The sequence below is a fragment of the Rhinoderma darwinii genome, chromosome 6 (genome assembly GCF_050947455.1).
Source record: "Rhinoderma darwinii isolate aRhiDar2 chromosome 6, aRhiDar2.hap1, whole genome shotgun sequence".
Lineage (NCBI taxonomy): Eukaryota > Metazoa > Chordata > Amphibia > Anura > Rhinodermatidae > Rhinoderma > Rhinoderma darwinii.
Genome location: NC_134692.1, coordinates 142475484 through 142498827, shown reverse-complemented (window position 1 = coordinate 142498827; position 23344 = coordinate 142475484). Strand labels below are relative to the sequence as shown.

The window sequence follows — 23344 nt, the reverse complement described above, 5'->3', positions numbered from 1 at the left end:
TCACAAGGTTTGAGCTGCACCATTTAGTACAGAATTTTAAATTAAAGTATATTAGTAAGTGACTTAGTTTCACATAAATATATTGCAATTTTTGGTCTTTCGGTGACTAGAACAAGAAAACCCCAGGATGCATCACAGGACATGTGGTAGATGCGCCACATGGTGAATAATTCTGAAGAAGCTTCACTATTGTCCTTCCAGGACCTTTCACACAGTGACTGAGCAGTTCATTGGTTCTTGGGTGTGACCATCACAAACAACTCGCTTTGTGATTGGCGGAGAGAGGGGAGGAGGTCACCAAGTCCAGTCCAGAGGACTCCAAGATCTGCGATACTTCCTGCCTCTGTATTAGGAGAAGTTTGTAAAGCAACCGACATTGATTGGTCGGAGAATGGGGAAGGGATATAAAACAGAATCTAGTTCCAACATATAAAAATGCTACTTAGTCCACAAGGAAACTTTTCAGAGAAAAGTATAGAGTTCACCAATCAGGAGCTCCATGGAAGGGTAGATGAATAGACATGGCTGCCCGCGAGACCCCCGGCAGTCACCCTATAGATGTCTTCTATAGTGGTCACTTGATGGACATGGTCATATAGTTCTAAGATATACTGACCCAGAGACGGGGCTACGTTATACACCCAAATATCATTTGTGAATCCTTTGTTTTACTGATCTTGTACGGATTTAGCGCTACATAGGTTTTTCTTCTCCGTTCACATCTAAAGCTAAACGCAGAAATTTACAAGAAGTGTATAAAGTTCTGATGGTAGCTAAACTGTGAGATCACATGACTGACCGCAGGGGGAACTCAACCGCTGTCTGTTCCCAAGGCAACCAGAAAAATTTTGAACACAGCTTTGGATGTGACTGAAGAAAACCACGTGAAATAATTATGAAGTGTTTTTGAAAGAAGAATTGCACTTTAAGAAAAGACAACGAGAAGAATACAGCAATAAGTTACAGGACCCTTCCCCTTACACTACAAAAGCATGGGAACGTATGAACTGACGTCTCATCCTCTCCTGTTAACCCTTTCTTGGTTGTGTCTACTTCTGGGAAAGCTGGGTGACGATTAAAAAAAGAATTAAAGCTCCCACAGGGACTGCCACAAAATGTTCCCAAATCTGCATGCAGCAGTACTGAAGATTTGTCCTCAATGAATCTGTCTGAAAACAAAAATTCAACCACATGGATTGTCACCCAGCTTTCCCAGAAACAGATATAACTAAGAAACACCACATCATTTTTAAAGCAACTTAACAGAAGAGGACGCTCCATGACGAGTAGTCCTGATATATGTAACAGACAGTATAGCAGAGTCCGTCAGCTTTATGCTACAGTGTGCGTCAGCTCAGTATCCGGCTGTCAGGGTAGGATCGCTGCTCATCCCCAGGTCTGGGCAATCCCTTAGTGGCCTCTGATGATTGAATGCCGGATTTCACAAATCTTAATAAATTCAGTATAGCGGCGGGAGTCACTCCAGGGATACGAAAGGCGGCTCCGATCTGTGGAAAGTGGAGTAAATATAATTATATTACAGCAAAGTCCATCTACAGATCATAGAAAAACGAAAGCTACAATCCAGGAGCAGCATATAGCTCTTATACTAAAGAGAAACTAAAGTCATCAATATACTAGATGATGTCGGCTATATTCTACTCCATAGGGGGCAGTATTATAGTAGTTATATTCTTGTATATAGGGGGAAGTATTATAGTAGTTATATTCTTGTATATAGGGGCAGTATTATAGTAGTTATATTCTTGTATATAGGAGGCAGTATTATAGTAGTTATATTCTTGTATATAGGGGGGCAGTATTATAGTATTTATATTCTTGTATATAGGGGGAAGTATTATAGTAGTTATATTCTTGTATATAGGGGCAGTATTATAGTAGTTATATTCTTGTATATAGGGGCAGTATTATAGTAGTTATATTCTTGTATATAGGGGCAGTATTATAGTAGTTATATTCTTGTATATAGGGGGCAGTATTATAGTAGTTATATTCTTGTATATAGGAGCAGTATTATAGTAGTTATATTCTTGTATATAGGGGGCAGTATTATAGTAGTTATATTCTTGTATATAGGAGCAGTATTATAGTAGTTATATTCTTGTATATAGGGGGCAGTATTATAGTAGTTATATTCTTGTATATAGGAGCAGTATTATAGTAGTTATATTCTTGTATATAGGGGCAGTATTATAGTAGTTATATTCTTGTATATAGGGGGCAGTATTATAGTGGTTATATTCTTGTATATAGAAGCAGTATTATAGTAGTTATATTCTTGTATATAGGGGGCAGTATTATAGTAGTTATATTCTTGTATATAGGGGGCAGTATTATAGTAGTTATATTCTTGTATATAGGGGGCAGTATTATAGTAGTTATATTCTTGTATATAGGAGCAGTATTATAGTAGTTATATTCTTGTATATAGGGGGCAGTATTATAGTAGTTATATTCTTGTATATAGTGGCAGTATTATAGTATTTATATTCTTGTATATAGGGGGAAGTATTATAGTAGTTATATTCTTGTATATAGGAGCAGTATTATAGTAGTTATATTCTTGTATATAGGGGGCAGTATTATAGTAGTTATATTCTTGTATATAGGAGGCAGTATTATAGTAGTTATATTCTTGTATATAGGGGGCAGTATTATAGTAGTTATATTCTTGTATATAATAGCAGTATTATAGTAGTTATATTCTTGTATATAGGGGGCAGTATTATAGTAGTTATATTCTTGTATATAATAGCAGTATTATAGTAGTTATATTCTTGTATATAGGAGCAGTATTATAGTAGTTATATTCTTGTATATAGGGGCAGTATTATAGTAGTTATATTCTTGTGTATAGGGTAGTATTATAGTAGTTATATTCTTGTACATAGGGGGCAGTATTATAGTAGTTATATTCTTGTATATAGTGGCAGTATTATAGTAGTTATATTCTTGTATATAGGAGGCAGTATTATAGTAGTTATATTCTTGTATATAGGGCGCAGTATTATAGTAGTTATATTCTTGTATATAGGGGGCAGTATTATAGTAGTTATATTCTTGTATATAGGGCGCAGTATTATAGTAGTTATATTCTTGTATATAGGGCGCAGTATTATAGTAGTTATATTCTTGTATATAGGGGGCAGTATTATAGTAGTTATATTCTTGTATATAGGGTAGTATTATAGTAGTTATATTCTTGTACATAGGGGGCAGTATTATAGTAGTTATATTCTTGTATATAGGGAGCAGTATTATAGTAGTTATATTCGTGTATATAGTGGCAGTATTATAGTAGTTATATTCTTGTGTATAGGAGCAGTATTATAGTAGTTATATTCTTGTGTATATATAGGGTAGTATTATAGTAGTTATATTCTTGTATATAGGAGGCAGTATTATAGTAGATATATTCTTGTATATAGGGGGCAGTATTATAGTAGTTATATTCTTGTATATAGGGGTAGTATTATAGTAGTTATATTCTTGTACATAGGGGGCAGTATTATAGTAGTTATATTCTTGTATATAGGGGCAGTATTATAGTAGTTATATTCTTGTATATAGTGGCAGTATTATAGTAGTTATATTCTTGTATATAGGAGCAGTATTATAGTAGTTATATTCTTGTGTATAGGGGCAGTATTATAGTAGTTATATTCTTGTATATAGGGGCAGTATTATAGTAGTTATATTCTTGTATATAGGGGCAGTATTATAGTAGTTAGATCCTTGTATATAGGAGCAGTATTATAGTAGTTATATTCTTGTATAGGAGCAGTATTATAGTAGTTATATTCTTGTATATAGGAGCAGTATTATAGTAGTTATATTCTTGTATATAGGAGCAGTATTATAGTAGTTATATTCTTGTATATAGGGGGCAGTATTATAGTTGTTATATTCTTGTATATAGGAGCAGTATTATAGTAGTTATATTCTTGTATATAGGAGCAGTATTATAGTAGTTATATTCTTGTATATAGGCGCAGTATTATAGTAGTTATATCCTTGTATATAGGAGCAGTATTATAGTAGTTATATCCTTGTATATAGGGGGCAGTATTATAGTAGTTATATTCTTGTATATAGGAGCAGTATAAGGGCGGGTTCACACGTGGCGGAATTTCACTGAAATTCCGCTGCGGACACTCCGCAGCGTTAATCCGCAGCGGTGCCGTTTGTCCATTGACTTACACTTTAATTTAGCAGTGTTCGTTTAGACTAGGCGTAAAATTCCGCTGCGGAGCATAGGCTGCGGAGCGGAATTTGGTGTCCGCAGCATGCTCTGTCTGTTGCGGAGCAGTGGCGGACTGGTTGCGGACTCATGGCGGAATTTCTCCATTGACTTCAATGGAGAGTCAAAATTCCGCAATGAAGTCCGCAGATCTTATGTGTGCTGCGGAGCGTATTGGTTTTACTACCATGACATTTCTTCATTCTGGCTGGACCTATGTATTTCTAGGTCTACAGCCAGACTGAGGAAGTCAATGGGGCTCCCGTAATGACGGGAGCGTTGCTAGGAGACGTCTGTAAATAGTCACTGTCCAGGGTGCTGAAAGAGTTACGCGATCGGCAGTAACTGTTTCTGCACCCGGGACAGTGACTACCGATCTCAATATACATGTATCTGTAAAAAAAAATATAAGTTCATACTTACCGAGAACTCCCTGCGTCTGTCTCCAGTCCGGCCTCCCAGGATGACGTTTCAGTGTAAGTGACGGCTGCAGCCAATCACAGGCCAAGCACAGGCTGCAGCGGTCACATGGACTGGAGCGTCATCCAGGGAGGTCGGGCTGGATGCCGAAAGAGGGACGCGTCACCAAGACAACGGGCGGTAAGTATGAATTTCTTTGACTTTCACTAGGGAAAGTGCTGTCCCTTCTCTCTATCCTGCACTGAATAGGGAGAAGGGAAGCACTTTTCCTGCAGTCCGCAGCGGCCAGTCCGCATCAATTTTCTGCACATTTTGTGCAGATCCGCAGCCGTAATCCGCAACCCGGATTAGGTGCGGCATTGATGCGGACAGTTGCGGAGGAAATCCGCCACGTGTGGTCATGCCCTTATAGTAGTTATATTCTGGTATATAGGAGCAGTATTATAGTAGTTATATTCTTGTATATAGGGGCAGTATTATAGTAGTTATATTCTTGTATATAGGAGCTGTATTATAGTAGTTATATTCTTGTATATAGGGGGCAGTATTATAGTAGTTTATATTCTTGTATATAGGGGCAGTATTATAGTAGTTATATTCTTGTATATAGGGGCAGTATTATAGTAGTTATATTCTTGTATATAGGAGCAGTATTATAGTAGTTATATTCTTGTATATAGGAGCAGTATTATAGTAGTTATATTCTTGTATATAGGGGGCAGTATTATAGTAGTTATATTCTTGTATATAGGGGGCAGTATTATAGTAGTTATATTCTTGTATATAGGGGCAGTATTATAGTAGTTATATTCTTGTATATAGGGGGCAGTATTATAGTAGTTATATTCTTGTATATAGGGGGCAGTATTATAGTAGTTATATTCTTGTATATAGGGGCAGTATTATAGTAGTTATATTCTTGTATATAGGGGCAGTATTATAGTAGTTATATTCTTGTATATAGGGGTAGTATTATAGTAGTTATATTCTTGTATATAGGGGGCAGTATTATAGTAGTTATATTCTTGTATATAGGGGGCAGTATTATAGTAGTTATATTCTTGTATATAGGGGGCAGTATTATAGTAGTTATATTCTTGTATATAGGGGGCAGTATTATAGTAGTTATATTCTTGTATATAGGGGCAGTATTATAGTAGTTATATTCTTGTATATAGGGACAGTAATATAGTAGTTATATTCTTGTATATAGGGGCAGTATTATAGTAGTTATATTCTTGTATATAGTGGGCAGTATTATAGTAGTTATATTCTTGTATATAGGGGGGAGTATTATAGTAGTTATATTCTTGTATATAGTGGGCAGTATTATAGTAGTTATATTCTTGTATATAGTGGGCAGTATTATAGTAGTTATATTCCTGTATATAGGAGCAGTATTATAGTAGTTATATTCTTGTATATAGGGGCAGTATTATAGTAGTTATATTCTTGTATATAGGGAGCAGTATTATAGTAGTTATATTCTTGTATATAGTGGACAGTATTATAGTAGTTATATTCTTGTATATAGGGGCAGTATTATAGTAGTTATATTCTTGTATATAGGAGCAGTATTATAGTAGTTATATTCTTGTATATAGGGGCAGTATTATAGTAGTTATATTCTTGTATATAGGGGCAGTATTATAGTAGTTATATTCTTGTATATAGGGGGAGTATTATAGCAGTTATATTCTTGTATATAGAGGGCAGTATTATAGTAGTTATATTCTTGTATATAGGGGGCAGTATTATAGTAGTTATATTCTTGTATATAGGGGCAGTATTATAGTAGTTATATTCTTGTATATAGGGACAGTAATATAGTAGTTATATTCTTGTATATAGGGGCAGTATTATAGTAGTTATATTCTTGTATATAGTGGGCAGTATTATAGTAGTTATATTCTTGTATATAGGGGGGAGTATTATAGTAGTTATATTCTTGTATATAGTGGGCAGTATTATAGTAGTTATATTCTTGTATATAGTGGGCAGTATTATAGTAGTTATATTCCTGTATATAGGAGCAGTATTATAGTAGTTATATTCTTGTATATAGGGGCAGTATTATAGTAGTTATATTCTTGTATATAGGGAGCAGTATTATAGTAGTTATATTCTTGTATATAGTGGACAGTATTATAGTAGTTATATTCTTGTATATAGGGGCAGTATTATAGTAGTTATATTCTTGTATATAGGAGCAGTATTATAGTAGTTATATTCTTGTATATAGGGGCAGTATTATAGTAGTTATATTCTTGTATATAGGGGCAGTATTATAGTAGTTATATTCTTGTATATAGGGGGAGTATTATAGCAGTTATATTCTTGTATATAGAGGGCAGTATTATAGTAGTTATATTCTTGTATATAGGAGCAGTATTATAGTAGTTATATTCTTGTATATAGGGGCAGTATTATAGTAGTTATATTCTTGTATATAGGGGCAGTATTATAGTAGTTATATTCTTGTATATAGGAGGCAGTATTATAGTAGTTATATTCTTGTATATAGGGGCAGTATTATAGTAGTTATATTCTTGTATATAGGGGGAGTATTATAGTAGTTATATTCTTGTATATAGGGGCCAGTATTATAGTAGTTATATTCTTGTATATAGGGGCAGTATTATAGTAGTTATATTCCTGTATATAGGGGCAGTATTATAGTAGTTATATTCTTGTATATAGGGGGCAGAATTATAGTAGTTATATTCTTGTATATAGGAGCAGTATTATAGTAGTTATATTCTTGTATATAGGGAGCAGTATTATAGTAGTTATATTCTTGTATATAGGGAGCAGTATTATAGTAGTTATATTCTTGTATATAGGAGCAGTATTATAGTAGTTATAATCTTGTATATAGGAGCAGTATTATAGTAGTTATAGTCTTGTATATAGGGGCAGTATTATAGTAGTTATATTCTTGTATATAGGGGCAGTATTATAGTAGTTATATTCTTGTATATAGGGGGCAGTATTATAGTAGTTATATTATTGTATATAGGGGGCAGTATTATAGTAGTTATATTCTTGTATATACGGGGTAGTATTATAGTAGTTATATTCTTGTATATAGGAGCAGTATTATAGTAGTTATATTCTTGTATATAGGGGGCAGTATTATAGTAGTTATAATCTTGTATATAGGGGCAGTATTATAGTAGTTATATTCTTGTATATAGGAGGCAGTATTATAGTAGTTATATTCTTGTATATAGGAGCAGTATTATAGTAGTTATATTCTTGTACATAGGGGGCAGTATTATAGTAGTTATATTCTTGTATATAGGGAGCAGTATTATAGTAGTTATATTCTTGTATATAGGGGGCAGTATTATAGTAGTTATATTATTGTATATAGGGGCAGTATTATAGTAGTTATATTCTTGTATATAGGAGCAGTATTATAGTAGTTATATTATTGTATATAGGGGGCAGTATTATAGTAGTTATATTATTGTATATAGGGGCAGTATTATAGTAGTTATATTATTGTATATAGGGGGCAGTATTATAGTAGTTATATTATTGTATATAGGGGCAGTATTATAGTAGTTATATTCTTGTATATAGGAGCAGTATTATAGTAGTTATATTCTTGTATATAGGGGCAGTATTATAGTAGTTATATTCTTGTATCTAGGGGCAGTATTATAGTAGTTATATTCTTGTATATAGGGGCAGTATTATAGTAGTTATATTCTTGTATATAGGGGTAGTATTATAGTAGTTATATTCTTGTATATAGGGGCAGTATTATAGTAGTTATATTCTTGTATATAGGGGGCAGTATTATAGTAGTTATATTCTTGTATATAGGGAGCAGTATTATAGTAGTTATATTATTGTATATAGGGGGCAGTATTATAGTAGTTATATTATTGTATATAGGGGCAGTATTATAGTAGTTATATTCTTGTATATAGGGGGCAGTATTATAGTAGTTATATTCTTGTATATAGGGGCAGTATTATAGTAGTTATATTCTTGTATATAGGGGCAGTATTATAGTAGTTATATTCTTGTATATAGGGGTAGTATTATAGTAGTTATATTCTTGTATATAGGGGGCAGTATTATAGTAGTTATATTCTTGTATATAGGGGGCAGTATTATAGTAGTTATATTCTTGTATATAGGGGCAGTATTATAGTAGTTATATTCTTGTATATAGGAGCAGTATTATAGTAGTTATATTATTGTATATAGGGGGCAGTATTATAGTAGTTATATTATTGTATATAGGGGCAGTATTATAGTAGTTATATTATTGTATATAGGGGGCAGTATTATAGTAGTTATATTATTGTATATAGGGGCAGTATTATAGTAGTTATATTCTTGTATATAGGAGCAGTATTATAGTAGTTATATTATTGTATATAGGGGCAGTATTATAGTAGTTATATTCTTGTATCTAGGGGCAGTATTATAGTAGTTATATTCTTGTATATAGGGGCAGTATTATAGTAGTTATATTCTTGTATATAGGGGTAGTATTATAGTAGTTATATTCTTGTATATAGGGGCAGTATTATAGTAGTTATATTCTTGTATATAGGGGGCAGTATTATAGTAGTTATATTCTTGTATATAGGGAGCAGTATTATAGTAGTTATATTATTGTATATAGGGGGCAGTATTATAGTAGTTATATTATTGTATATAGGGGCAGTATTATAGTAGTTATATTCTTGTATATAGGGGGCAGTATTATAGTAGTTATATTCTTGTATATAGGGGCAGTATTATAGTAGTTATATTCTTGTATATAGGGGCAGTATTATAGTAGTTATATTCTTGTATATAGGGGTAGTATTATAGTAGTTATATTCTTGTATATAGGGGGCAGTATTATAGTAGTTATATTCTTGTATATAGGGGGCAGTATTATAGTAGTTATATTCTTGTATATAGGGGCAGTATTATAGTAGTTATATTCTTGTATATAGGGGGCAGTATTATAGTAGTTATATTCTTGTATATAGGGGGCAGTATTATAGTAGTTATATTCTTGTATATAGGGAGCAGTATTATAGTAGTTATATTCTTGTATATAGGGGCAGTATTATAGTAGTTATATTCTTGTATATAGGGGGCAGTATTATAGTAGTTATATTCTTGTATATAGGGAGCAGTATTATAGTAGTTATATTCTTGTATATAGGGGCAGTATTATAGTAGTTATATTCTTGTATATAGGAGCAGTATTATAGTAGTTATATTCTTGTATATAGGGGGCAGTATTATAGTAGTTATATTCTTGTATATAGGAGCAGTATTATAGTAGTTATATTCTTGTATATAGGGGCAGTATTATAGTAGTTATATTCTTGTATATAGGAGCAGTATTATAGTAGTTATATTCTTGTATATAGGGGCAGTATTATAGTAGTTATATTCTTGTATATAGGGGCAGTATTATAGTAGTTATATTCTTGTATATAGGGGCAGTATTATAGTAGTTATATTCTTGTATATAGGGGGCAGTATTATAGTAGTTATATTCTTGTATATAGGGAGCAGTATTATAGTAGTTATATTCTTGTATATAGGGGCAGTATTATAGTAGTTATATTCTTGTATATAGGAGCAGTATTATAGTAGTTATATTCTTGTATATAGGGGGCAGTATTATAGTAGTTATATTCTTGTATATAGGAGCAGTATTATAGTAGTTATATTCTTGTATATAGGGGCAGTATTATAGTAGTTATATTCTTGTATATAGGAGCAGTATTATAGTAGTTATATTCTTGTATATAGAGGCAGTATTATAGTAGTTATATTCTTGTATATAGGAGGAGTATTATAGTAGTTATAGTCTTGTATATAGGGAGCAGTATTATAGTAGTTATATTCTTGTATATAGGGGGCAGTATTATAGTAGTTATATTCTTGTATATAGGGGCAGTATTATAGTAGTTATATTCTTGTATATAGGGGCAGTATTATAGTAGTTATATTCTGGTATAGGAGCAGTATTATAGTAGTTATATTCTTGTATATAGGGGCAGTATTATAGTAGTTATATTCTTGTATATAGGAGCAGTAATATAGTAGTTATATTCTTGTATATAGGGGGCAGTATTATAGTAGTTATATTCTTGTATATAGGAGCAGTATTATAGTAGTTATATTCTTGTATATAGGAGGCAGTATTATAGTAGTTATATTCTTGTATATAGGAGCAGTATTATAGTAGTTATATTCTTGTATATAGGGGGCAGTATTATAGTAGTTATATTATTGTATATAGGGGGCAGTATTATAGTAGTTATATTCTTGTATATAGGGGCAGTATTATAGTAGTTATATTCCTGTATATAGGGGCAGTATTATAGTAGTTATATTCTTGTATATAGGGAGCAGTATTATAGTAGTTATATTCTTGTATATAGGGAGCAGTATTATAGTAGTTATATTCTTGTATATAGGGGGCAGTATTATAGTAGTTATATTCTTGTATATAGGGGCAGTATTATAGTAGTTATATTCTTGTATATAGGAGCAGTAATATAGTAGTTATATTCTTGTATATAGGGGGCAGTATTATAGTAGTTATATTCTTGTATATAGGAGCAGTATTATAGTAGTTATATTCTTGTATATAGGGGGCAGTATTATAGTAGTTATATTATTGTATATAGGGGGCAGTATTACATTTGAATCTTACCGTCTCAGGGCGACTCTGTGATAGTTTCTCCCGGACTTCATGTGAAAAAGCGACATCGAGGTTCATGTAGTCTATGTTTTCTGGCAATATCATAGACTCGTCCCTCTGAACTTCAGCTATCTCTTTCTGCTGGAATGTGACGTACAGCTCATACAAAGCTGCAATATAAAAGCCTCAATGTCATCCTGAGTGTTATCTACAGGAGATCCCTGACCACTCCTGGAGATCAGAGATGTTTCTGTTCAACAATGACTACACTTCAATGACGTTAGCCACAGCTGAGTGGAGCCCCAAGTGTTTGATGGAAGCAGCTCATTGTTACTCCCGCAGTCCACTGACTAACACCTCCTTCATAGACTGCAGATATGTTGTGTCTTTACTCTATATTGTGTTTCAATTCTTCAACGTTTTCAAGATCTCTGTTTCCTGCCATTGAATGTGAACACCCAGAAGATATAAACCTGTAAAGACCTAGTATTGCTCACAGCTGAGTGTTTGTTACAATTGATTCTAGTATAAACAATCCTCTGGACTCTATGGTGATACAGTTTGCCATCAGCTTGAGCTTTGTCTAAACTGGATACAACTGGAATAAACTTTCCACTGTTAGTCGTGTTAGGTCAGGACACGTTTCTGGATGTGACGGATGTTTCCATTTACTGACATGAAGCAGAGATTTTTTTAAATGTGAGTAATGATACATAAAGTCTATGAGAAAGTAGAAGAACTTTTCATTAAGATTAACCTTTACTTACATAAAAGTGAGAAACATAATTACGGAGCAGAACCGTATGACGGGATTTACCTTCTATCTTTAAGCGCTGAGCGATGTCGTGCCTTTCGCTAAATCTCCGAAGGGGGTCCGGAAACAGCCTGGAGAGGGTCTGGGCCTCCACTCCGTCATAGCGCAGCACTTCCACACCACTGGAGGAGGAGATCACACAGTGTTAGAAAGATCAGATCGTCATTATGTCCCAACCATCCATTCTCCTTCCTCATATACAACGTATCTCATCCCATGAGAGTCTATACACAGGAGCTTCTGGTTATGCCATGGATGGGGGCTGTTCCTAATCCATGAACATGACCCCTAAAGCTGTCACCGAGAGCATATACATTACAGGGATCGGGGCGGGCTCTGTTACATTGATAATTAGTCTGAACTAGTGGGTAAAATGCTGGTGACAGATTCTCTATAACAACCCCTGAGCAACACTGAGACGGCTCACGTAAGAATAATCTTAATATTATACACTAGGGGGCAGCAGAGTTCCACGTCTAACTAAACAAACCATAAGATGGCGACACTTGAAGGTGAACCGACTCATTGTGCTGATTGTTAGGACCTGCAGGGAGTACCTGATCATTCCCGTACGGGTGCTGCTGATGTGCGCCTCTGGAATTAGCTGCTGCCACTTGACAGAAGAATGCTGGAGAGAGCGGAGGGCAGACAGCCCGTCATCCAGAACCGCTCTGGTGGCGCTTGCTCGGTCATACCTCTCCTGAGACACACAGCCAGCGTCTTCATATCCTGAATAACACAAGAGTAGAATAGGACATGCTAGATTATCAGGAAATCACCCAATGGCCCGGTATCGTCAGTAACAAGAGCGGTGGTACTCAGAGATTTCCAATTTTATTTGATCACCAACTTTAAAATCTCTGCTTGCAGCCAGCGAATGAAAACATTGTTTACATCCAGAGGCTGAAAATCCATCCTGACATAACACTTCTCATAGCGGATAATGGTATCCAGTCTAAAGTATCCTCCGTGACTAAAACAGGCTGATACACAGCACCTGCACTGATACATTGTAACAAACTATTAGGGCAAGAGGCAAGAGAGAGATTTGTGCTGCTGTGTTTAGAGGATTGCCTAGATACAATTGCAACCAACCTTCAGCCCTGAAAAGTACTAGGTCAGGTTGGGTTTTCTGCCTCTCGATGTAAACTAGAATGATGTCATTCACTGACAGCAAGCAGAGATCTTGGAAACAGTGAGGATTTGAAACACAAACGGCATTATAAAGTTGCAGAATTTTCCATTAGACACATTCAACTTTTTGTAATTAGGGATGAGAACTGTCTCCTTTTCCCCTCCACCTCCTCACCCCTTAGCGTGAGTCGTGTATCCGCATTGTCTGGTCTTAGAGTCATGCGATATTCTGCGCGGCTGGTGAACATGCGGTACGGTTCTCGCGTGCCTTGCGTTGTCAGGTCATCAATAAGGACTCCTATATACGCCTCAGTGCGGCTCACAGTGAAGGCCGGCTGACCATTAGCCCTGAGAGCGGCATTTATTCCCGCAATTATTCCCTGGAAAGACAGGAAAGAGTTAAAGACAACGTAGAAAAATCCGGCTGCAGATATTAATGCCACTATATCACCCATGCCCATAAAGGTGCCACTGAGATCAACAGTGATCCACATATACGCTATCGTAGATTTATCAGGAGATAACTAAGGGTGGAATTCCCCTTTAAGAGTGATCTGCCGGTGCGGTCACCCTGGTATATACCTGGGCTGCCGCCTCTTCGTACCCAGTGGTGCCGTTGATCTGTCCGGCCAAAAATAGTCTTTGAACTAGAAATGTCTCCAGGGAGGAGCGAAGCTGCCGAGGGTCCAGGAAATCATACTGCACCCCGTAACCTGCGAACGGGACAGAACGGGGTCAGAATATCTCACGGCGTGGGACAACCAGTTGCATCATGGGTAACACCTACAAGTTCATGGGATAGCGGCGCAAGACCTCTGCACCAGCAAGATGTGAACGTGGGAGAGGTGGAAAATAGCAAAATCAGATTTCATTTTTTCTATATAGCGCCAACCTACTCCGCTGGGCCGTACAAAAAACAACCAGGACCGGGGTCACTGACCGGGCATCAGCATGCGCGCGTTCTCCAGTCCTGGGATCTCCCGCAAAAGCCTCTCCTGAGCGTCGGCCGGCAGCGTCACAGACAGACCCTGCGGGTAGATGACATTGGAGTCCAGGCCCTCGGGTTCCAGCCAGAGCTGGTGCTTTCGACCCGGAAATCGCAAGACTTTCGACTCAATGGAGGGACAGTACCTGAAGGACAAAGGTCAAGGTCAGGCGGTCATGATAAGTGATCAGGTTAGTGATGGGATCTGTTGGCCCTTACCTGGGGCCGGCGCTCGTCTCCTTCACATGGCTGCTCAGATGTAGATTATCCTGAATGATCTGTTCCACTGCTGCTGTTGTGTAGGTCAAGTGACATGGAAGTTGTTCTTCAGGCTAAAGAAACACGTGAACAGTCCTCATACAGTCCACCCGGCAGATGGACAGCGTGTATCCCACAGCCGCGTACACACCCTGCTGCTTTCCTGTTACTTCTCAAGCTCACAACTCTCTGCCTCCCCCTGCTGGTTCAGTATCTAAACCAAGACAAGCCTGCTGCACTGCATTGTGGGAGATGAAACGTTTCAAAAAAAAGAAAAAACGACATGCCCCACAATGCAATGCAGAAGTGAACCCTGCTAAGCCGTCTCCAGCCTCCTTCCACTCCGTACCTTGATCCAGACACGGTCGTTCATAAAGCTGAAGGGTACGGGCGGATTGTCGGCTTCATGTCTCGCCACAGCCCCGAAGTCGACGGAATCCTTCTGGATGCGAGGCGGGGTTCCAGTCTTTAACCTCCCAACAGCAAAGCCCAAGCGCTCCAGGGTTTGTGCAAGACCGACAGCTGGTTCTTCACCCCAGCGGCCAGCGGGTATATGTTCTGTGCCAACACGCACCATGCCACGCAGAAATGTGCCATTGGTCAGCACCACGCTGTTGGCAAATATCTTACTTCCATCAGCTGAAGAGAGCGATAATAAGGGATGATATAATATTCAGGAGTCTCTCATTACACTGTATGCAACATCCACACACTGACATTAGGCAGCTGGTTGTGCTGAAACACACTGTGCTGCTGGTAGCATTTGGCAAGTGTGTAAGCGTCTAAACATTAAGGGCAAATTAATACATGGGGCAGGACAGGATGCTTTGTAGCTGGCTACTGCTATGTCTCTGCTCCATGCTTTACACTGCAGCTTTGCTTGTTCAGATTGTATGTAAGCACAAGTAACTAAACCTTTACTAAATAGAAGAGCTGACACATACTGAGGAGCCTCAAGAATTGGGGAGCCCTGAATGTACCTCATGTCCAGGCCTCTGACTATATAGCCAATTATATTGAACGTTGTGGGAAGTACATGGGGTTAATACATACCCAGAATGACCCCGCTGACTTGACACTTCCCAGCGTGATTGGAGTCTGGGGGGTTCAGGATTAAGTCTTCTACAGAGCCCTCTGTTACAGTGAGACCCGGCGTGTTCAGGATCTCCTTCTGTAGAGAGTATAGAAATATTCCTGTATACAGCCGATCCACAGTCACAGATATAATATATATATACATAATAGATCACACTGCCATCTACTGGTGAACGCGTGTACACACAGAGTAACAGATTTATCAATGTATCCCAGTTGTAAAAAGTCTCCAGACGGGAAAACGTTGCAAAAAAAAAAGTTTTCCGTCACATAGAGTAAATCTGCCCCACATCAGCACACTGCCATCTACTGGAGAAAATCACGTACCTGCAAGTTCTGCTTGTATAACTTCCTGTCAATCTGGGCTCGCAGCCCCCAAACTGCTGGGCCCTTGCGGCGGTTTAAGACCTTATAGTGGATCCCAGAGAGGTCGCAAATCCTTGCGCAAACTCCATCCAGAGCGTCCACTTCTCTCATGAGGTGACCCTTGCCGATGCCACCGAAGGACGGATTACAAGACATCTGACCTGGGTGGGTGAATGACCATTAGATATGGACAATAGGAAACCTCATCCTCCCAAATTCACCACCATAGGATATGACCCCAACTTATCAGCAGGGATTGTAGTTAAGTCATACGCCCAAAAGTCTGGGTAATGATATAGTGTGGCAGCATGCCAGGCCTGTGGATGGTGCCCAGCGTGTTTATATGTAGGGTATAGCAGCAGGCACTGAGTTATTACCTATTGTCTCCACCTTGTGTGTAATGAGCAGGGTCCTGGCTCCGGCCCGAGCGGCGGCGGCAGCAGCTTCAGTGCCAGCGTGTCCTCCCCCCACCACCACCACATTGTAGCGTGGCACCTCCTCATCGCCGGGAGCTGAGCTGAGTGCGCGCCTGGACATCCGAGAAAATGAAGAGCGCGCTCCATGATAGAGGAACCACTGCAAGACAGATACAGTCAGGTGCAGGCCAGGACTAGAACAGAGAGTCCTCCACAGTCCCATGATGACCCCGACAATGATCAGACGGTCCTCCCCCCATCATCTGTTACCTCCAGTAGAACCCAAACCTATGTAGCGCGCCCCCTGTGGACTAATGCAGCATGGCACCCAATGAAATCAAGTCTCTTGGTCCACATACTGTCCACAATGGCGGATAGTATAGGGCACATTATATTCTATGGGCCATTGCACACGGTAGAGGTTTTCTGTGCATTACCCGAATCCCACAAGATGTGCATTGACATCAAGGAGCCCGGACCACAACTGCAGTCCATAGATTTACTATCACTATTTTTGTTTGCGGTCCGGGCTCCTTGAAGTCGATGCACATCTTGCGGGCGCACGGTCCGTGAATGTGGACGGCCCGCAGATCCGCTCCTCGAGCCGTCCGTGCTGCAATCACAGCTGTCTCGTTGATCGGCCCGTGTCGGGCTGTGTAGCAGGACCCTTAGGGCTCATTCAGACGAGCGTATATGTAGTCCTTGTAAAGCCGTCACACGGACTCATGTATTTCAATGGGGACGTTCACACGACTGTTTCAACAGAGCGTGTGAAGGGACCGTGAAAAAATAGGACGTCTTATTTTACTGCGTGTCACGCATCCCTCCATACACTCTAGTCTATGGCGGATCCGTGACAACGTGCCCGCATGGGTGCACCTCGGAACGGGAAAAACTGCCGTTTTTCAGGACCGAGGTGAGGTACGCTTGTCTGAATGTAGCCTTAGAGAAAGAGCTGCTCCTTGTAGTGGGGTCCATTGTCTATTACATCCATATGACTGATAGAATACAGAGATAACGGTCCACAGAGGAAAATCCCTTTAAGGCCTTATTCAGACAAACGGGAAAAACTTCCTTGCAACGCGCTTGATTTGCACGGACCTATATTAGTCTATGGGGCCGTGCGGACATGTCCGTGATTTTTACTCAGCGTGAGTCCACTGAAAAAAAGTCACGACATGTCCGTTCTTTGGGCGTTTTGCGCGAATCACGCACCCATTGAAGTCAATGGGTGCGTGAAAACCACGCAGCTCGCATGGAAGCACTTCCGTGTGAACAGTGTGATTCGCGCAACAGCTGTCAAAAGGATGAATGAAAACCACGCAGCCACGCACCATATGATGCTGCCACACGGAGCTGTTAAGTGGCTTTTGCGCAGGCAAAACGCTGCGTTTTTCTGTGTGCAAAAACGCCACGCTCGTGTGAATCCAGCCTAAGTGTGTCACAGAAAATAGCCCTGACTGATAATCCATAGTGACAAACCCGCTGTCAGTGGAATGTGAAATTTCCAGGGACAAGATCATGTGTGATACTGTCTGCTGAGCCAGTGTATCTAATCCTATCATGTGTGATACTGTCTGCTGAGCCAGTGTATCTAATCCTATCATGTGTGATACTGTCTGCTGAGCCATGTATCTAATCCTATCATGTGTGATACTGTCTGCTGAGCCAGTGTATCTAATCCTATCATGTGTGATACTGTCTGCTGGACTGTGTATCTAATCCAATCATGTGTGATCCTGTCTGCTGAGCTATGTATCTAATCCTATCATGTGTGATACTGTCTGCTGAGCTGTGTATCTAATCCTGTCATGTGTGATACTGTCTGCTGAGCTGTGTATCTAATCCTATCATGTGTGATACTGTCTGCTGAGCTGTGTATCTAATCCTATCATGTTTGACACAGTCTGCTGAGCTGTGTATCTAACCCTATCATGTGTGATACTGTCTGCTGAGCTGTGTATCTAATCCTGTCATGTGTGATACTGTCTGCTGAGCTGTGTATCTAATCCTATCATGTGTGATACTGTCTGCTGAGCTGTGTATCTAATCCTATCATGTGTGATACTGTCTGCTGAGCTGTGTATCTAACCCTATCATGTGTGATACTGTCTGCTGAGCTGTGTATCTAATCCTGTCATGTGTGATACTGTCTGCTGAGCTGTGTATCTAATCCTATCATGTGTGATACTGTCTGCTGAGCTGTGTATCTAATCCTATCATGTGTGATACTGTCTGCTGAGCTGTGTATCTAATCCTATCATGTGTGATACTGTCTGCTGAGCTGTGTATCTAATCCTATCATGTGTGATACTGTCTGCTGAGCTGTGTATCTAATCCTATCATGTGTGATACTGTCTGCTGAGCTGCTGTATCTAATCCTATCATGTGTGATACTGTCTGCTGAGCAGTGTATCTAATCCAATCATGTGTGATCCTGTCTGCTGAGCTATGTATCTAATCCTATCATGTGTGATACTGTCTGCTGAGCTGTGTATCTAATCCTGTCATGTGTGATACTGTCTGCTGAGCTGTGTATCTAATCCTATCATGTGTGATACTGTCTGCTGAGCTGTGTATCTAATTCTAGCCTGTGTGATACTGTCTGCTGAGCTGTGTATCTAATCCTATCATGTGTGATACTGTCTGCTGAGCGGTGTATCTAATCCTATCATGTGTGATACTGTCTGCTGAGCTGTGTATCTAATTCTAGCCTGTGTGATACTGTCTGCTGAGCCGTGTATCTAATCCTATCATGTGTGATACTGTCTGCTGAGCCGTGTATCTAATCCTATCATGTGTGATACTGTCTGCTGAGCCATGTATCTAATCCTATCATGTGATACTGTCTGCTGAGCTGTGTATCTAATCCTATCATGTGTGATACTGTCTGCTGAGCTGTGTATCTAATCCTATCCTGTGTGATACTGTCTGCTGAGCTGTGTATCTAATCCTATCATGTGTGATACTGTCTGCTGAGCTCTGTGTATCTAATCCTATCATGTGTGATACTGTCTGCTGAGCTCTGTGTATCTAATCCTATCATGTGTGATACTGTCTGCTGAGCTGTGTATCTAATTCTAGCCTGTGTGATACTGTCTGCTGAGCCGTGTATCTAATCCTATCATGTGTGATACTGTCTGCTGAGCTGTGTATCTAATCGTATCATGTGTGATACTGTCTGCTGGGCCCTGTATCTAATCCTATCATGTGTGATACTGTCTGCTGAGCTGTGTATCTAATTCTAGCCTGTGTGATACTGTCTGCTGAGCCGTGTATCTAATCCTATCATGTGTGATACTGTCTGCTGGGTCCTGTATCTAATCCTATCATGTGTGATACTGTCTGCTGAGCTGTGTATCTAATTCTAGCCTGTGTGATACTGTCTGCTGAGCCGTGTATCTAATCCTATCATGTGTGATATGGTCTGCTGAGCTGTGTATCTAATCGTATCATGTGTGATACTGTCTGCTGGGCCCTGTATCTAATCCTATCATGTGTGATACTGTCTGCTGAGCTGTGTATCTAATTCTAGCCTGTGTGATACTTTCTGCTGAGCTGTGTATCTAATCCTATCATGTGTGATACTGCCTGCTGAGCTGTGTATCTAATCCTATCATGTGTGATACTGTCTGCTGAGCTGCTGTATCTAATCCTATCATGTGTGATACTGTCTGCTTAGCAGTGTATCTAATCCTATCATGTGTGATACTGTCTGCTGAGCTGTGTATCTAATCCTATCATGTGTGATACTGTCTGCTGAGCTGTGTATCTAATCCTATCATGTGTGATACTGTCTGCTGAGCTGTGTATCTAATTCTAGCCTGTGTGATACTGTCTGCTGAGCTGTGTATCTAATCCTATCATGTGTGATACTGTCTGCTGAGCGGTGTATCTAATCCTATCATGTGTGATACTGTCTGCTGAGCTGTGTATCTAATTCTAGCCTGTGTGATACTGTCTGCTGAGCCGTGTATCTAATCCTATCATGTGTGATACTGTCTGCTGAGCCGTGTATCTAATCCTATCATGTGTGATACTGTCTGCTGAGCCGTGTATCTAATCCTATCATGTGATACTGTCTGCTGAGCTGTGTATCTAATCCTATCATGTGTGATACTGTCTGCTGAGCTGTGTATCTAATCCTATCCTGTGTGATACTGTCTGCTGAGCTGTGTATCTAATCCTATCATGTGTGATACTGTCTGCTGAGCTCTGTGTATCTAATCCTATCATGTGTGATACTGTCTGCTGAGCTGCGTATCTAATCCTATCATGTGTGATACTGTCTGCTGAGCCATGTATCTAATCCTATCATGTGTGATACTGTCTGCTGAGCTGTGTATCTAATTCTAGCCTGTGTGATACTGTCTGCTGAGCCGTGTATCTAATCCTATCATGTGTGATACTGTCTGCTGAGCTGTGTATCTAATCGTATCATGTGTGATACTGTCTGCTGGGCCCTGTATCTAATCCTATCATGTGTGATACTGTCTGCTGAGCTGTGTATCTAATTCTAGCCTGTGTGATACTGTCTGCTGAGCCGTGTATCTAATCCTATCATGTGTGATACTGTCTGCTGGGTCCTGTATCTAATCCTATCATGTGTGATACTGTCTGCTGAGCTGTGTATCTAATTCTAGCCTGTGTGATACTGTCTGCTGAGCCGTGTATCTAATCCTATCATGTGTGATACTGTCTGCTGAGCTGTGTATCTAATCGTATCATGTGTGATACTGTCTGCTGGGCCCTGTATCTAATCCTATCATGTGTGATACTGTCTGCTGAGCTGTGTATCTAATTCTAGCCTGTGTGATACTTTCTGCTGAGCTGTGTATCTAATCCTATCATGTGTGATACTGCCTGCTGAGCTGTGTATCTAATCCTATCATGTGTGATACTGTCTGCTGAGCTGTGTATCTAATCCTATCCTGTGTGATACTGTCTGCTGAGCCGTGTATCTAATCCTATCATGTGTGATACTGTCTGCTGAGCTGTGTATCTAACCCTATCCTGTGTGATACTGTCTGCTGAGCCAGTGTATCTAATCCTATCATGTGTGATACTGTCTGCTGAGTTGTGTATCTAACCCTATCCTGTGTGATACTGTCTGCTGAGCCATGTATCTAATCCTACCATGTGTGATACTGTCTGCTGAGCTGCGTATCTAATCCTATCATGTGTGATACTGTCTGCTGAGCCATGTATCTAATCCTATCATGTGTGATACTGTCTGCTGGGTCCTGTATCTAATCCTATCATGTGTGATACTGTCTGCTGAGCTGTGTATCTAATTCTAGCCTGTGTGATACTGTCTGCTGAGCTGTGTATCTAATCCTATCATGTGTGATACTGTCTGCTGAGCCGTGTATCTAATCGTATCATGTGTGATACTGTCTGCTGGGCCCTGTATCTAATCCTATCCTGTGTGATACTGTCTGCTGAGCTGTGTATCTAATCCTATCATGTGTGATACTGTCTGCTGAGCCGTGTATCTAATCCTATCATGTGTGATACTGTCTGCTGAGCTGTGTATCTAATTCTAGCCTGTGTGATACTGTCTGCTGAGCTGTGTATCTAATCCTGTCATGTGTGATACTGTCTGCTGAGCTGTGTATCTAATCCTATCATGTGTGGTACTGTCTGCTGAGCCAGTGTATCTAATCCTATCATGTGTGATACTGTCTGCTGAGCTGTGTATCTAATCCTACCATGTGTGATACTGTCTGCTGAGCGATGTATCTAATCCTATCATGTGTGATATTGTCTGCTGAGCCGTGTATCTAATCCTACCATGTGTGATACGGTCTTCAGATACAGTTTCTGCATGCCGTGTACATTGTAGTACTACAGGCCGCCGCCAGTGTGCGGTTTGACAGCTGATCCTCTGCGGGACATGTCCGGGTCACTGATAACCCTGCGCTGTGTGATTGACTTGGATGTCGGAGCCTCCCGGTGTCACATAATCACACACAGCGGAAACGTTATTACATTTTCTGTATCGCTCTCACCTTTGCTCCGTGTTCTGCAATGGACGCCGCCATCTTGATGACCTCCGACCTACCATAGAGACGTGAGGCGCTCTGTCATACACTCTCCCGCTGTGGAGGACTGCAGGGGCTCGTCTCTGTGGTCTTGTAGCAGTGTCGTCTCCTGTCCCGCACCAGATGCTGTGAGCGCCCGTGAAGCCAAACGTCATGATACATTTCCACACGGCTCATCATGAACTGCAGCATTCAGCAGCCGCCATATCACCCGCCTCATATGACACAATACCAGCCATGGGGCCACAATATCAGGAGGCGGCTCCTTCATAACAATTCGTGGTCATTTATCGGTCCATATTGACAATGTAATGAGTACGGGCCGTCATTTTAACGTTCAAGGGTTGGATACATTGTAACTTTTCACGTCTATGTTTCTCCGGGAGATAAGCGGCCCAAATAATGTTGGTTTGCCGCTTATCCCCTACCAGCCAAGCGTACAACGAGGGTGTCCGCAAACATGGCAGACCCCACAGTCATCGTGTGTCTATAGACAGTCTTAGGCCGGAGCTGGATGGCTGCAAATTCACCAGATTATATGATCGAGGGAGCAACGTCAGGACTGGCGGAAAAGGAGACCATTTTGGAATTGGCAGCAATGGCCGACACCACCTTGTGTAGTTACCAGCCAGCGCCTTGAATGGATCCATGGGCTTTCCTTTCTCAGTTCCCTGCAGTGTAAAGAATGGAGGTTTTCATTCTAGTTGCCATGACTACATCCAGGATCCTGTCTATGTAGAAACATGTAACTGCACTCCCTCCTTCACGAGATATATTCATATAGACATACACATAATAGTGGACGTAGTCATGACAACCGCGATGAAAACCTCCATTCTTTACACTGCAAGCTGCATCCAGAGAACAGCGCA

The 23344-nt window shown here is 39.7% G+C and overlaps 1 protein-coding gene across 2 annotated transcripts; it reads right to left on the bottom strand.

The window, feature by feature from the left end:
- Window positions 1-890: 890 nt before the first annotated feature.
- MTO1 (mitochondrial tRNA translation optimization 1) lies at window positions 891-22587 on the bottom strand. Of its 2 annotated transcripts, none has more exons than XM_075830794.1 (13): window positions 22440-22587; window positions 16390-16588; window positions 15974-16173; window positions 15605-15722; window positions 14901-15190; window positions 14513-14625; window positions 14249-14439; window positions 13891-14021; window positions 13484-13688; window positions 12732-12903; window positions 12178-12296; window positions 11373-11530; window positions 891-1508 (listed from the first exon to the last, which is right to left on the bottom strand). In XM_075830794.1, exons 1-13 carry the CDS (start codon window positions 22470-22472, stop codon window positions 1350-1352), a joined length of 2088 nt encoding a protein of 695 aa, XP_075686909.1. In that variant the 5' UTR covers window positions 22473-22587; the 3' UTR covers window positions 891-1349. The 2 variants fall into 2 exon arrangements, with proteins under 2 accessions (XP_075686909.1, XP_075686908.1); XM_075830793.1 differs by lacking the exon at window positions 22440-22587 and adding an exon at window positions 22222-22409.
- Between the last annotated feature and the right edge of the window lie 757 nt (window positions 22588-23344).

Excerpts from the sequence above, each read along its gene's own strand:
- MTO1 (XM_075830793.1), bottom strand. The coding sequence starts at position 22,257 with ATGCAGAAACTGTATCTGAAGACCGTATCACACATG. Across the intron at positions 14,440-14,512 it reads GAGACGAGCGCCGGCCCCAG|GTACTGTCCCTCCATTGAGT; the intron begins GTAAGGGCCAAC and ends TTTGTCCTTCAG. Across the intron at positions 14,022-14,248 it reads CGCGCGCATGCTGATGCCCG|GTTACGGGGTGCAGTATGAT; the intron begins GTCAGTGACCCC and ends TCCCGTTCGCAG.